Source organism: Oncorhynchus mykiss, chromosome 19 (assembly GCF_057628025.1).
Source record: "Oncorhynchus mykiss isolate SJ-2025 chromosome 19, ASM5762802v1, whole genome shotgun sequence".
In the NCBI taxonomy this organism is placed as follows: Eukaryota; Metazoa; Chordata; class Actinopteri; order Salmoniformes; family Salmonidae; genus Oncorhynchus; species Oncorhynchus mykiss.
The window spans coordinates 71,456,447-71,470,112 of NC_143040.1; the positions used below are offsets into that span (position 1 = coordinate 71,456,447).

The 13,666-nt window shown below is 47.8% G+C and overlaps 1 protein-coding gene across 2 annotated transcripts in view; it reads left to right on the plus strand.

Annotated features, from left to right (window-relative positions):
* dcaf5 (ddb1 and cul4 associated factor 5) overlaps positions 1-4,959 on the plus strand; it is a 30,910-nt gene extending 25,951 nt beyond the window's left edge. Inside the window, exons 9-11 of one of the 2 annotated variants that reach the window (XR_016489103.1) lie at positions 552-698; positions 1,943-3,370; positions 3,423-3,507. Coding sequence is in view for 1 of the 2 variants with exons in the window: in XM_036955340.2 (XP_036811235.2) it covers positions 552-698; positions 1,943-3,277 (1,482 nt within the window). In the remaining variant the exon portion in view is untranslated. Of the gene's footprint in view, positions 1-551; positions 699-1,942 lie in introns of both variants that reach the window. The other variant, XM_036955340.2, reaches the window with a different exon arrangement.
* Positions 4,960-13,666: the final 8,707 nt, after the last annotated feature.

Consider the following 13,666-nt stretch of genomic DNA (forward strand, 5'->3'; position numbering starts at 1 on the left):
CCCCTCTCCACTGTCTCTCTGCCCCTCTCCACTGTCTCTCTGCCCCTATCCTGTCTCTCTGCCCCTCTCCACTGTCTCTCTGCCTCTCTCCACTGTCTCTCTGTCCCTCTCCACTGTCTCTCTGCCCCTCTCCACTGTCTCTCTGCCCCTATCCTGTCTCTCTGCCCCTCTCCACTGTCTCTCTGCCCCTCTCCTCTGTCTCTCTGCCCCTCTCCACTGTCTCTCTGCCCCTCTCCACTGTCTCTCTGCCACTCTCCACTGTCTCTCTGCCACTCTCCACTGTCTCTCTGCCCCTCTCCACTGTCTCTCTGCCCCTCTCCATCCCAGACAAACGTAGTGGCCTGAGCTTGTAAAAGGAAAGGATGTGGTGTTAATTCATCATAACCTCCGCTCCTCCAGGTGGTCCCAAGGTTGCTGTTGGTCCATCATCATCTTCAACGTACCAGAGGTGTGAGAGCTGATACAGGCCCAACCAGGTGTTCAATTTAAACTCTAACCCTCCTCTCCTGTCCTTGTCCTCTCCCCCTGAAACCCCTCCACCCGACCCCCAGGCGTGGAGCCCCTACCAGCAGACGGAGAGTCTGGGAGACCTGGATAGTCGTGTGGAGGATAAGTCCAGGAGTCTGTACAGCCACGAGGAGTACATCAACTTGGTCCTGAACAGCGGCAGCGGCCTGAGCCACGACTACGTCTCACAGGTAACACCGGTCCACGTCCCAAATGATTCCCTATATAGTGCACTACTTTTCCCGATGTAGTGCACTACCTTTCCCTATATAGTGTACTACCTTTCCCTATATAGTGCACTACCTTTCCCTATATAGTGCACTACCTTTCCCTAATATAGTGCACTACCTTTCCCTATATAGTGCACTACCTTTCCCTAATATAGTGCACTACCTTTCCCTAATATAGTGCACTACCTTTCCCTAATATAGTGCACTACCTTTCCCTAATATAGTGCACTACCTTTCCCTATATAGTGCACTACCTTTCCCTAATATAGTGCACTACCTTTCCCTAATATAGTGCACTACCTTTCCCTAATATAGTGCACTACCTTTCCCTAATATAGTGCACTACCTTTCCCTAATATAGTGCACTACCTTTCCCTAATATAGCGCACTACCTTTCCCTATATAGCGCACTACCTTTCCCTATATAGTGCACTACCTTTCCCTAATATAGTGCACTACCTTTCCCTAATATAGTGCACTACCTTTCCCTAATATAGTGCACTACCTTTCCCTAATATAGTGCACTACCTTTCCCTAATATAGTGCACTACCTTTCCCTATATAGTGCACTACCTTTCCCTATATAGTGCACTACCTTTCCCTAATATAGTGCACTACCTTTCCCTAATATAGTGCACTACCTTTCCCTAATATAGTGCACTACCTTTCCCTAATATAGTGCACTACCTTTCCCTAATATAGTGCACTACCTTTCCCTAATATAGTGCACTACCTTTCCCTAATATAGTGCACTACCTTTCCCTAATATAGTGCACTACCTTTCCCTAATATAGTGCACTACCTTTCCCTATATAGTGCACTACCTTTCCCTAATATAGTGCACTACCTTTCCCTAATATAGTGCACTACCTTTCCCTAATATAGTGCACTACCTTTCCCTATATAGTGCACTACCTTTCCCTAATATAGTGCACTACCTTTCCCTAATATAGTGCACTACCTTTCCCTAATATAGTGCACTACCTTTCCCTATATAGTGGACTACCTTTCCCTAATATAGTGGACTACCTTTCCCTAATATAGTGGACTACCTTTCCCTATATAGTGCACTACCTTTCCCTAATATAGTGCACTACCTTTCCCTATATAACACCCTCCCTACACACACACACACACACACACACACACACACACACACACACATTTTGTGGTGACTAATTAAGAACTGTTGCATGTCATCTCAGTCCATCCAGGAGGATCCTCGTATGATGGCCTTCTTTGACTCTCTGGTTCGTCGGGAGATCGAGGGCTGGAGTTCGGACTCAGACAGTGACCTGAGTGAGGGGGCCATCCTGCAGCTCCACGCCAGGGGACGACGCTCCACACGGGCTATAAGAGACGCCGCCGGGGTCCTGGTTGGGAGTGGAGTCGCCACGCCTGTACCGCCCTCTGCTGCTGCTACCGCCGACTCGGACCACTCCTCATCGTCCTCATTAGCTGCCCCCGAGACCTCGGGGGCGGAGCATCCTGAAGGGGTGGAGCCACCGCAGCCGAGGAGGCGTGGCAGCAGATATCAGCAGTCGGTGTTCTTATTGGACCTGGTGGGAGAGGACTCTGACTCCAGTGGATTCTGGCCAGACCCCATGCCTCGGCCACGCTCTCCCAGCCCCCGAGACAACTCCACCCTCTCCAGCCCCACCTCGTCCCCCGCCGGCGCCTCCTCTAGCTCCTCCTCTTCCACCTCCTCCACCAGCTCTGAGGACGAGGAGCAGAGGAGAGCCAGTAGGAGACAACGTACTGCAGCCCGGTGGCGCCGCATGCATTTCCCCCGCCTGTCCAGTGGGGGGCGCCCCGAGTCCGCCCAGGCCTTGTACCCCGGGGGGGTCGACTCCTGCTCCTACCCCAAGATCTCAATCGACGAGGCCTCATCCTCCTCCGCGTCCTCCACGGAGCTTCAACAGGACCAGGATTCGGTTCAGATCGGACCCCACAGAAGTGGCTCTAAAACGGGGAGACGCAAGTCGCACACCCTCCCTGGTTCTAGCCCTGCGGTGTCTCTGGACAGCCAGGACGACCGAGCGGAGCAGGAGGGGCTCCTCATCGCCTCCCTTCTGTCTCAAGACGCCCTGCAGCAGAGGAACGAGTCCTGGGCAGGAAGGGTTGGGGAGAGGAGGGCTGCTTTAGAGAGGATGGCCGAGGGCTTAGATAGTCCTGAAGAGGCCGACGAGTCAGACCATAGTCGCTGGATCTCCCCTAGTTCCAGACACCACAGCCCTGGGCTGAACGGGCTGCAGCACCTTGACATGACTGAGGTGCCGGTAGGCTGTAGGGGTCGCCTGGCTCCAGACCTATTTGAATCCTCAGACTCCGAGGGAGAGAGAGAGACCTTAGAGTTGAAATCAGCAGGCACTAGGACCCTGGTGGAGGAGGAGGAGGAGGGGGAGGACGGGGGGTCGTCGTCGTCTCAGAGAGGCCCAGCCCAGGGTGCGCTGAAACGGACTCACCTTGGGTCAAGAGGTCAAGGGTCAGGGGAGGGGTCAGGGGGGTCGGAGACCTCAGAGAAGAAGTTCAAGACATGATGATTGCACCTGAGGTGCCAGGTGATCATTTGGTTTAGGACCGGTTACGTCTCAAATGACACCCTGTTCCCTACGGTGTGCTACTATAGGGCTACAGTAACCCATAGACAGTAACCCATAGACTTAGGGCTACAGTAACCCATAGACAGTAACCCATAGACTATAGGGCTACAGTAACCCATTTACTACAGTAACCCGTAGACTTAGGGCTACAGTAACCCGTAGACTACAGTAACCAGTAGACAGTAACCTGTAGGCTTTAGGGCTACAGTAACCCGTTGACAGTAACCCGTAGACTTAGGGCTACAGTAACCCGTAGACTTAGGGCTACAGTAACCCGTAGACTACAGTAACCCGTAGGCTTTAGGGCTACAGTAACCCGTAGGCTTTAGGGCTACAGTAACCCGTAGGCTTTAGGGCTACAGTAACCCGTAGGCTTTAGGGCTACAGTAACCCGTAGACTACAGTAACCCGTAGGCTTAGGGCTACAGTAACCCGTTGGCTTTAGGGCTACAGTAACCCGTAGACTACAGTAACCCATATACTTTAGGGCTACAGTAACCCGTAGACAGTAACCCGTAGAATTTAGGGCTACAGTAACCCGTAGACTTTAGGGCTACAGTAACCCGCAGACTTTAGGGCTACAGTAACCCGCAGACTTTAGGGCTACAGTAACCCGCAGACTTTAGGGCTACAGTAACCCGTAGACTTTAGGGCTACAGTAACCCGTAGACTTTAGGGCTACAGTAACCCGTAGACTTTAGGGCTACAGTAACCCGTAGACAGTAACCCGTAGGCTTTAGGGCTACAGTAACCCGTAGGCTTTAGGGCTACAGTAACCCGTAGGCTTTAGGGCTACAGTAACCCGTAGGCTTAGGGCTACAGTAACCCGTAGACTTGAGGGATTGGGTGTCATTTCAGAAGCCTGAGACTCAATTTAGGGTGGCTTTTCTATGGGTTTTTACAATCCAGTTTCTTGGTTTGGCGTCACTCTAAAAAGGGTGTCGCAATTTTGAGACGTTGGGCGAGGTGGTTTTGCGTGGACCGGGTGGGCGGAGTTAGCACATTTTTAGACCATTCCATTGGTCCTTAAGTGAAATCTTCACCCACCGCCCATTGGGACACGTGTTCTTCTGTGAGCAAATCACAGTGAGGTCATCACTTCTGTGGTCAAACCACAAAGATGCCATAATTTACTAACATATAAGTAATCATATTGACAGTAATGCTATTGTTAATTATTTTGCTAGTCATTAATCTTAAGGCAGAAATGTTTTTTTTTTATGTTCATGTTTTGAAACAAATACAGAGTTTTAATTTTAAGAGAACACTCATGGGGGGGGGGGGGGGGGGCTGAAATTCAGGACTAAAGCTTATCGACTGCGGATTTTATTTCAATTGGAGTTAATGAGACTAGATTCATTTAGATTTTTCAGTGCTTAGCTTGGTGAAGTTTATGCGTTTCCATGGCAATCGGGTGGAGCCAGCCCCAACCAGCTGTTTTGAGTTGTGCATTAAAGAAGGTAGGATTTATTATGATTTCAGTGTTAAAAGGAATCGATCGCTCTCTCGTCTCCTCTCCTTCCTGACCCAAAACCCCTCTGTTACCAAGCAGCAGCAAGTGTCTTGTTGTTGTTGTTGTTGTTGTTGCTTTCTTCAATTAAAGAATCATTCATTATCAATGATTTCACTGCCATTTCTGAGCCTCTATTCATTGTAAGGAATGTTTATCCATTTTACAGTAATAATTAGTGGTGTTCACCAAACCCACAGTCAGGTACGTAAATTAAGGTTTTGGGGTAACCGTTCGTTTCGGCACAGCGGGAAGATGTAAAAGTAACCCAGGAATAGATCATGAGCCTTATCTAGGGCCCTATAAAAATCTTAGTTTAGTTTTTCCAGGTTTCAGATTTTTCCCTGTTTTGTAGGTTTTCATCACTCAAAATCACATTTTAGAATGTTTTTATTTTGAATAGAAAAACAACAACAATTGGAGCTTCTAAGTCCACAACAATCCTTAAAGCACATCAGGAGATCACTGGAGGTAAAAATGCACTGCTCAAAGAAATCAAGGGAACACTTAAACAACACAATGTAACTCCAAGTCAATCACACTTCTGTAAAATCAAACTGTCCACTTAGGAAGCAACACTGATTGACAATAAATTTCACATGCTGTTGTGCAAATGGAATAGACAACAGGTGGAAATTATAGGCAATTAGCAAGACACCCCCAATAAAGGAGTGGTTCTACAGGTGGTGACCACAGACCACTTCTCAGTTCCTATGCTTCCTGGCTGATGTTTTGGTCACTTTTGAATGCTGGCGGTGCTTTCACTCTAGTGGTAGCATGAGACGGAGTCTACAACCCACACAAGTGGCTCAGGTAGTGCAGCTCATCCAGGATCGCACATCAATGCGAGCTGTGGCAAGAAGGTTTGCTGTGTCTGTCAGCGTAGTGTCCAGAGCATGGAGGCGCTACCAGGATACAGGCCAGTACATCAGGAGACGTGGAGGAGGCCGTAGGAGGGCAACAACCCAGCAGCAGGACCGCTACCTCCGCCTTTGTGCAAGGAGGAGCAGGAGGAGCACTGCCAGAGCCCTGCAAAATGACCTCCAGCAGGCCACAAATGTGCATGTGTCTGCTCAAACGGTCAGAAACAGACTCCATGAGGGTGGTATGAGGGCCCGACGTCCACAGGTGGGGGTTGTGCTTACAGCCCAACACCGTGCAGGACGTTTGGCATTTTCCAGAGAACACAGAGATTGGCAAATTTGCCACTGGCGCCCTGTGCTCTTCACAGATGAAAGCAGGTTCACACTGAGCATGTGACAGACGTAACAGAGTCTGGAGACGCCGTGGAGAACGTTCTGCTGCCTGCAACATCCTCCAGCATGACCGGTTTGGCGGTGGGTCAGTCGTGGTGTGGGGTGGCATTTCTTTGGGGGGCCGCACAGTCCATGTGCTCGCCAGAGGTAGCCTGACTGACATTAGGTACCGAGATGAGATCCTCGGACCCCTTGTGAGACCATATGCTGGTGCGGTTGGCCCTGGGTTCCTCCTAATGCAAGACAATGCTAGACCTCATGTGGCTGGAGTGTGTCAGCAGTTCCTGCAAGAGGAAGGCATTGATGCTATGGACTGGCCCGCCCGTTCCCCAGAACTGAATCCAATTGAGCACATCTTGGACATGTCTCGCTCCATCCACCAACGCCACGTTGCACCACAGACTGTCCAGGAGTTGGCGGATGCTTTAGTCCAGGTCTGGAAGGAGATCCCTCAGGAGACCATCCGCCACCTCATCAGGAGCATGCCCAGGCATTGTAGGGAGGTCATACAGGCACATGGAGGCCACACACACTACTGAGCCTCATTTTGACTTGTTTTAAGGACATTACATCAAAGTTGGATCAGCCTGTAGTGTGGTTTTCCACTTTAATTTTGAGTGTGACTCCAAATCCAGACCTCCATGGGTTGATAAATTTGATTTCCATTGATAATTTTTATGATTTTGTTGTCAGCACATTCAACTATGTAAAGAGAAAAGTATTTAATTCATTCAGATCTAGGATGTGTTATTTTAGTGTTCCCTTCATTTTGTTTGAGCAGTGTATAATGGAAGAGAGGAAATATTGGATAGATGTTTCTGCACCCACACGATACCAAGTCACCACGGCAACTAATCTTCAACACTGCAGTGAAAGAAACATGACCCTTGAACAGACGATAGACTGTTAGCATAGCAGAACGGCACACTAGACCAAACCATAGACTGTTAGCATAGCAGAACGGCACACTAGACCAAACCATAGACTGTTAGCATAGCAGAACAGCACACTAGACCAAACCATAGACTGTTAGCATAGCAGAACAGCACACTAGACCAAACCATAGACTGTTAGCATAGCAGAACAGCACACTAGACCAAACCATAGACTGTTAGCATAGCAGAACAGCACACTAGACCAAACCATAGACTGTTAGCATAGCAGAACAGCACACTAGACCAAACCATAGACTGTTAGCATAGCAGAACAGCACACTAGACCAAACCATAGACTGTTAGCATAGCAGAACAGCACACTAGACCAAACCATAGACTGTTAGCATAGCAGAACAGCACACTAGACCAAACCATAGACTGTTAGCATAGCAGAACAGCACACTAGACCAAACCATAGTCTATGGTTGAATGGGCTAGACCAAACCAATCTATAGACTAAATCAACCAATCCAATCTATGGTTGAATGGGCTAGACCAAACCAATCTATAGACTTAATCAACCAATCCAATCTATGGTTGAATGGGCTAGACCAAACCAATCTATAGACTAAATCAACCAATCCAATCTATGGTTGAATGGGCTAGACCAAACCAATCTATGGTTGGATGGGCTAGACCAAACCAATCTATGAACTCCTGGAGAGCTACCCTTCTGTAGGTTTTCACTCCAAACCCATGTTGTAACTAACCAGCATATCAACTAGTTAATTATTAGAATCAGGTGTGCTAGATTAGGGTTGGAGTTAAAACCCTACAAGACAGTAGCTCTTCGGAAACAGGGTTGGAGAGCCATGGACTAAACTAAAGAGGACCGCAGCTCTTCGGGAACAGGGTTGGAGAGCCATGGACTAAACTAAAGATGACAGTAGCTCTTCGGGAACAGGGTTGGAGAGCCCTGGACTAAACTAAAGAGGACCGCAGCTCTTCGGGAACAGGGTTGGAGAGCCATGGACTAAACTAAAGATGACAGCAGCTCTTCGGGAACAGGGTTGGAGAGCCCTGGACTAAACTAAACTAAAGATGACAGCAGCTCTTCGGGAACAGGGTTGGAGAGCCCTGGACTAAACTAAACTAAAGATGACAGCAGCTCTTCGGGAACAGGGTTGGAGAGCCCTGGACTAAACGAAAGATGACAGCAGCTCTTCGGGAACAGGGTTGGAGAGACCTGGACTAAACTAAAGATGACAGTAGCTCTTCAGGAACAGGGTTGGAGAGCCCTGGACTAAACGAAAGATGACAGTAGCTCTTCGGGAACAGGGTTGGAGAGACCTGGACTAAACTAAACTAAAGATGACAAGAAAAATAGTTTTTAGTTTTTTTTCATTAAATTATAAAGATGAGACCTGTGGATCCACACATTGTTGTTTCACAGTTTATGAATCCAACGTACTATACTAATCCACCTTTCATTTTCAGATTGAATACAATTTCCGTCTCGATATTGAGTAACATTCTTAAATACGCTACTATGTATAGTACCAACTAACAGCAGCTAGCAATTTCAGTGTAATTGATGGGGAGAGGAATTAATTCCACAGGGTTGATGTAGGCTAGGTCTGTACCAAAAGAAGACTCCATTCACAGTGACTAACAGTGAGCTAAATAACCATAAAAGGACTAACTTCCTGTGATCAGATAAAAAAGAAGCCACACCCTCTCAGACAGAAACCATTTGTGTCTCAAATGGCACCCTAGTCCCTATATAGTGCACTACTTAGTCCCAAATGGCACCCTATTCCCTATATAGTGCACTACTTAGTCCCAAATGGCACCCTATTCCCTATATAGTGCACTACTTAGTCCCAAATGGCACCCTATTCCCTATACAGTGCACTACAAGCCCTATGGGCCCTGGTCAACAGTAGTTCAATCGAGTACAGGCTTAAGTGAATGAACAAAGACTGAATGCAATATGGAATATTATTACATAGTTTGGGAAATGTCCTCGTCACCGAGGGAAGATCCTCGGAGCCTGACGACGTGACGCCAGGTTGCCCTATCCGTTACTGCTGCTATCGAGACTGTAAATTGTTATTGGAAAAACAGCAAGTGAGAGAATAAGGATAAATTCCCATATATAAACACATCTCAACATTTATGCCCATTGGTTGGGAGAGAGGACGGTGAAGCCCGTAGGTTAAACAGCAAGCGCGAGGAATGTTTGTTATTGTGCCAGTGCTTATAGGCCGCCATAAGGTCAATAGGTAAATGACATACCGCACCTGGCTAATAGGAAAGAGGAGGAGAAATGTGATTCAATGCTGATGATCATACTGTACGTTTGGACGGAGTGAATTATGTTACGCTTACTGGACGAAGTTAAACCGGCCTTCAGATCAGATTATATCAAAGTTTATTCGCCACGTGCAGTCTCCAGCTTCTGTCTGTCATCCTGGCTGGCTGTACGATCTAGTAGTCTATGTCATCCTGGCTGTACTGTCTAGTAGTCTGTCATCCTGGCTGTACTGTCTAGTAGTCTATATCATCCTGGCTGTACTGTCTAGTAGTCTATATCATCCTGGCTGGCTGTACTGTCCAGTAGTCTATATCATCCTGGCTGGCTGTACTGTCTAGTAGTCTGTCATCCTGGCTGTACTGTCTGTCATCCTGGCTGTACTGTCTAGTAGTCTATGTCATCCTGGCTGGCTGTACTGTCTAGTAGTCTGTCATCCTGGCTGGCTGTACGATCTAGTAGTCTATGTCATCCTGGCTGTACTGTCTAGTAGTCTGTCATCCTGGCTGTACTGTCTAGTAGTCTATATCATCCTGGCTGTACTGTCTAGTAGTCTATATCATCCTGGCTGGCTGTACTGTCCAGTAGTCTATATCATCCTGGCTGGCTGTACTGTCTAGTAGTCTGTCATCCTGGCTGTACTGTCTGTCATCCTGGCTGTACTGTCTAGTAGTCTATATCATCCTGGCTGGCTGTACTGTCCAGTAGTCTATATCATCCTGGCTGGCTGTACTGTCTAGTAGTCTGTCATCCTGGCTGTACGATCTAGTAGTCTATATCATCCTGGCTGTACTGTCTAGTAGTCTGTCATCCTGGCTGGCTGTACGATCTAGTAGTCTGTCATCCTGGCTGTACGATCTAGTAGTCTGTCATCCTGGCTGTACTGTCTAGTATTCTATATCGTCCTGGCTGTACGATCTAGTAGTCTGTCATCCTGGCTGTACTGTCTAGTAGTCTGTCATCCTGGCTGGCTGTACGATCTAGTAGTCTATGTCATCCTGGCTGGCTGTACTGTCTAGTAGTCTATATCATCCTGGCTGGCTGTACGATCTAGTAGTCTATATCATCCTGGCTGTACTGTCTAGTATTCTATATCGTCCTGGCTGTACGATCTAGTAGTCTATGTCATCCTGGCTGTACTGTCTAGTAGTCTATGTCATCCTGGCTGGCTGTACTGTCTAGTAGTCTATATCATCCTGGCTGTACTGTCTTGGAGTCTATATCATCCTGGCTGGCAGTACTGTCTAGTAGTCTATATCATCCTGGCTGGCTGTTCGATCTAGTAGTCTATATCATCCTGGCTGTACTGTCTAGTAGTCTGTCATCCTGGCTGGCTGTACTGTCTAGTAGTCTATATCATCCTGGCTGTACTGTCTAGTAGTCTATATCATCCTGGCTGGCTGTACTGTCTAGTAGTCTATATCGTCCTGGCTGTACGATCTAGTAGTCTGTCATCCTGGATGTACTGTCTAGTAGTCTATATCATCCTGGCTGGCTGTATTGTCTAGTAGTCTATGTCATCCTGGTTGGCTGTACTGTCTAGTAGTCTATGTCATCCTGGCTGGCTGTACTGTCTAGTAGTCTATGTCATCCTGGCTGGCTGTACTGTCTAGTAGTCTATGTCATCCTGGCTGTACTGTCTAGTAGTCTGTCATCCTGGCTGTACTGTCTAGTAGTCTACATCATCCTGGCTGGCTGTACTGTCTAGTAGTCTGTCATCCTGGCTGTACGATCTAGTAGTCTATATCATCCTGGCTGTACTGTCTAGTAGTCTGTCATCCTGGCTGGCTGTACGATCTAGTAGTCTGTCATCCTGGCTGTACTGTCTAGTAGTCTGTCATCCTGGCTGTACTGTCTAGTAGTCTATGTCATCCTGGCTGGACTGTCTAGTAGTCTGCCATCCTGGCTGGCTGTACTGTCTAGTAGTCTGTCATCCTGGCTGGCTGTACTGTCTAATAGTCTATGTCATCCTGGCTGTACTGTCAAGTAGTCTGCCATCCTGGCTGGCTGTACTGTCTAGTAGTCTGCCATCCTGGCTGTACTGTCTAGTAGTCTGCCATCCTGGCTGTACTGTCTAGTAGTCTGCCATCCTGGCTGTACTGTCTAGTAGTCTATATCCTCCTGGCTGTACTGTCTAGTAGTCTGCCATCCTGGCTGGCTGTACTGTCTTATAGTCTATGTCATCCTGGCTTTACTGTCTAGTAGTCTGCCATCCTGGCTGGCTGTACTGTTTAGTAGTCTGCCATCCTGGCTGGCTGTACTGTCTAGTAGTCTGCCATCCTGGCTGGCTGTACTGTCTAGTAGTCTGCCATCCTGGCTGTACTGTCTAGTAGTCTATATCCTCCTGGCTGTACTGTCTAGTAGTCTATATCATCCTGGCTGTACTGTCTAGTAGTCTATATTTTCCTGGCTGTACTGTCTAGTAGTCTATATTTTCCTGGCTGTACTGTCTAGTAGTCTATATCCTCCTGGCTGTACTGTCTAGTAGTCCATATCATCCTGGCTGTACTGTCTAGTAGTCTATATCCTCCTGGCTGTACTGTCTAGAAGTCTATGTCATCCTGGCTGGCTGTACTGTCTAGTAGTCTGTCATCCTGGCTGGCTGTACTGTCTAATAGTCTATGTCATCCTGGCTTTACTGTCTAGTAGTCTGCCATCCTGGCTGGCTGTACTGTCTAGTAGTCTGCCATCCTGGCTGGCTGCACTGTCTAGTAGTCTGCCATCCTGGCTGGCTGTACTGTCTAGTAGTCTGCCATCCTGGCTGTACTGTATAGTAGTCTAGATCCTCCTGGCTGTACTGTCTAGTAGTCTGCCATCCTGGCTGGCTGTACTGTCTAGTAGTCTGTCATCCTGGCTGGCTGTACTGTCTAATAGTCTATGTCATCCTGGCTGTACTGTCTAGTAGTCTGCCATCCTGGCTGGCTGTACTGTCTAGTAGTCTGCCATCCTGGCTGGCTGTACTGTCTAGTAGTCTGCCATCCTGGCTGTACTGTCTAGTAGTCTATGTCATCCTGGCTGGCTGTACTGTCTAGTAGTCTATGTCATCCTGGCTGTACTGTCTAGTAGTCTGTCATCCTGGCTGTACTGTCTAGTAGTCTACATCATCCTGGCTGACTGTACTGTCTAGTAGTCTGTCATCCTGGCTGTACGATCTAGTATTCTATATCATCCTGGCTGTACTGTCTAGTAGTCTGTCATCCTGGCTGGCTGTGCGATCTAGTAGTCTGTCATCCTGGCTGTACTGTCTAGTAGTCTATATCATCCTGGCTGTACTGTCTAGTAGTCTATATAATCCTGGCTGTACTGTCTAGTAGTCTGCCATCCTGGCTGGCTGTACTGTCTAGTAGTCTGCCATCCTGGCTGGCTGTACTGTCTAGTAGTCTGCCATCCTGGCTGTACTGTCTAGTAGTCTGCCATCCTGGTTGTACTGTCTAGTAGTCTGCCATCCTGGCTGTACTGTCTAGTAGTCTATATTTTCCTGGCTGTACTGTCTAGTATTCTATATCATCCTGGCTGTACTGTCTAGTAGACTATATCCTTCTGGCTGTACTGTCTAGTAGTCTGCCATCCTGGCTGGCTGTACTGTCTAGTAGTCTGTCATCCTGGCTGCACTGTACTGTCTAGTAGTCTATATCCTCCTGGCTGTACTGTCTAGTAGTCTATATCATCCTGGCTGTACTGTCTAGTAGTCTATATTTTCCTGGCTGTACTGTCTAGTAGTCTATATCCTCCTGGCTGTTATGTCTAGTAGTCTATATTATCCTGGCTGTTCTGTCTAGTAGTCTATATCATCCTGGCTGTACTGTCTAGTAGTCTATATTTTCCTGGCTGTACTGTCTAGTAGTCTATATCATCCTGGCTGTACTGTGTAGTAGTCTATGTCATCCTGGCTGGACTGTCTAGTAGTCTGCCATCCTGGCTGGCTGTACTGTCTAGTAGTCTGCCATCCTGGCTGGCTGTACTGTCTAGTAGTCTGCCATCCTGGCTGGCTGTACTGTCTAGTAGTCTATATCATCCTGGCTTTACTGTCTAGTAGTCTGTCATCCTGGCTGTACTGTCTAGTAGTCTGTCATCCTGGCTGGCTGTACTGTCTAGTAGTCTATATCCTCCTGGCTGTATTGTCTAGTTGTCTATATCATCCTGGCTGTACTGTCTAGTAGTCTACATCATCCTGGCTGTACTGTCTTAGTAGTCTGCCATCCTGGCTGTACTGTCTAGTAGTCTGTCATCCTGGCTGTACTGTCTAGTAGTCTATATCATCCTGGCTGTACTGTCCAGTAGTCTATATCATCCTGGCTGTACTGTCTAGTAGTCTATATCATCCTGGCCGGCTGTACTGTCTAGTAGTCTATATCATCCTGGCTGTACTGT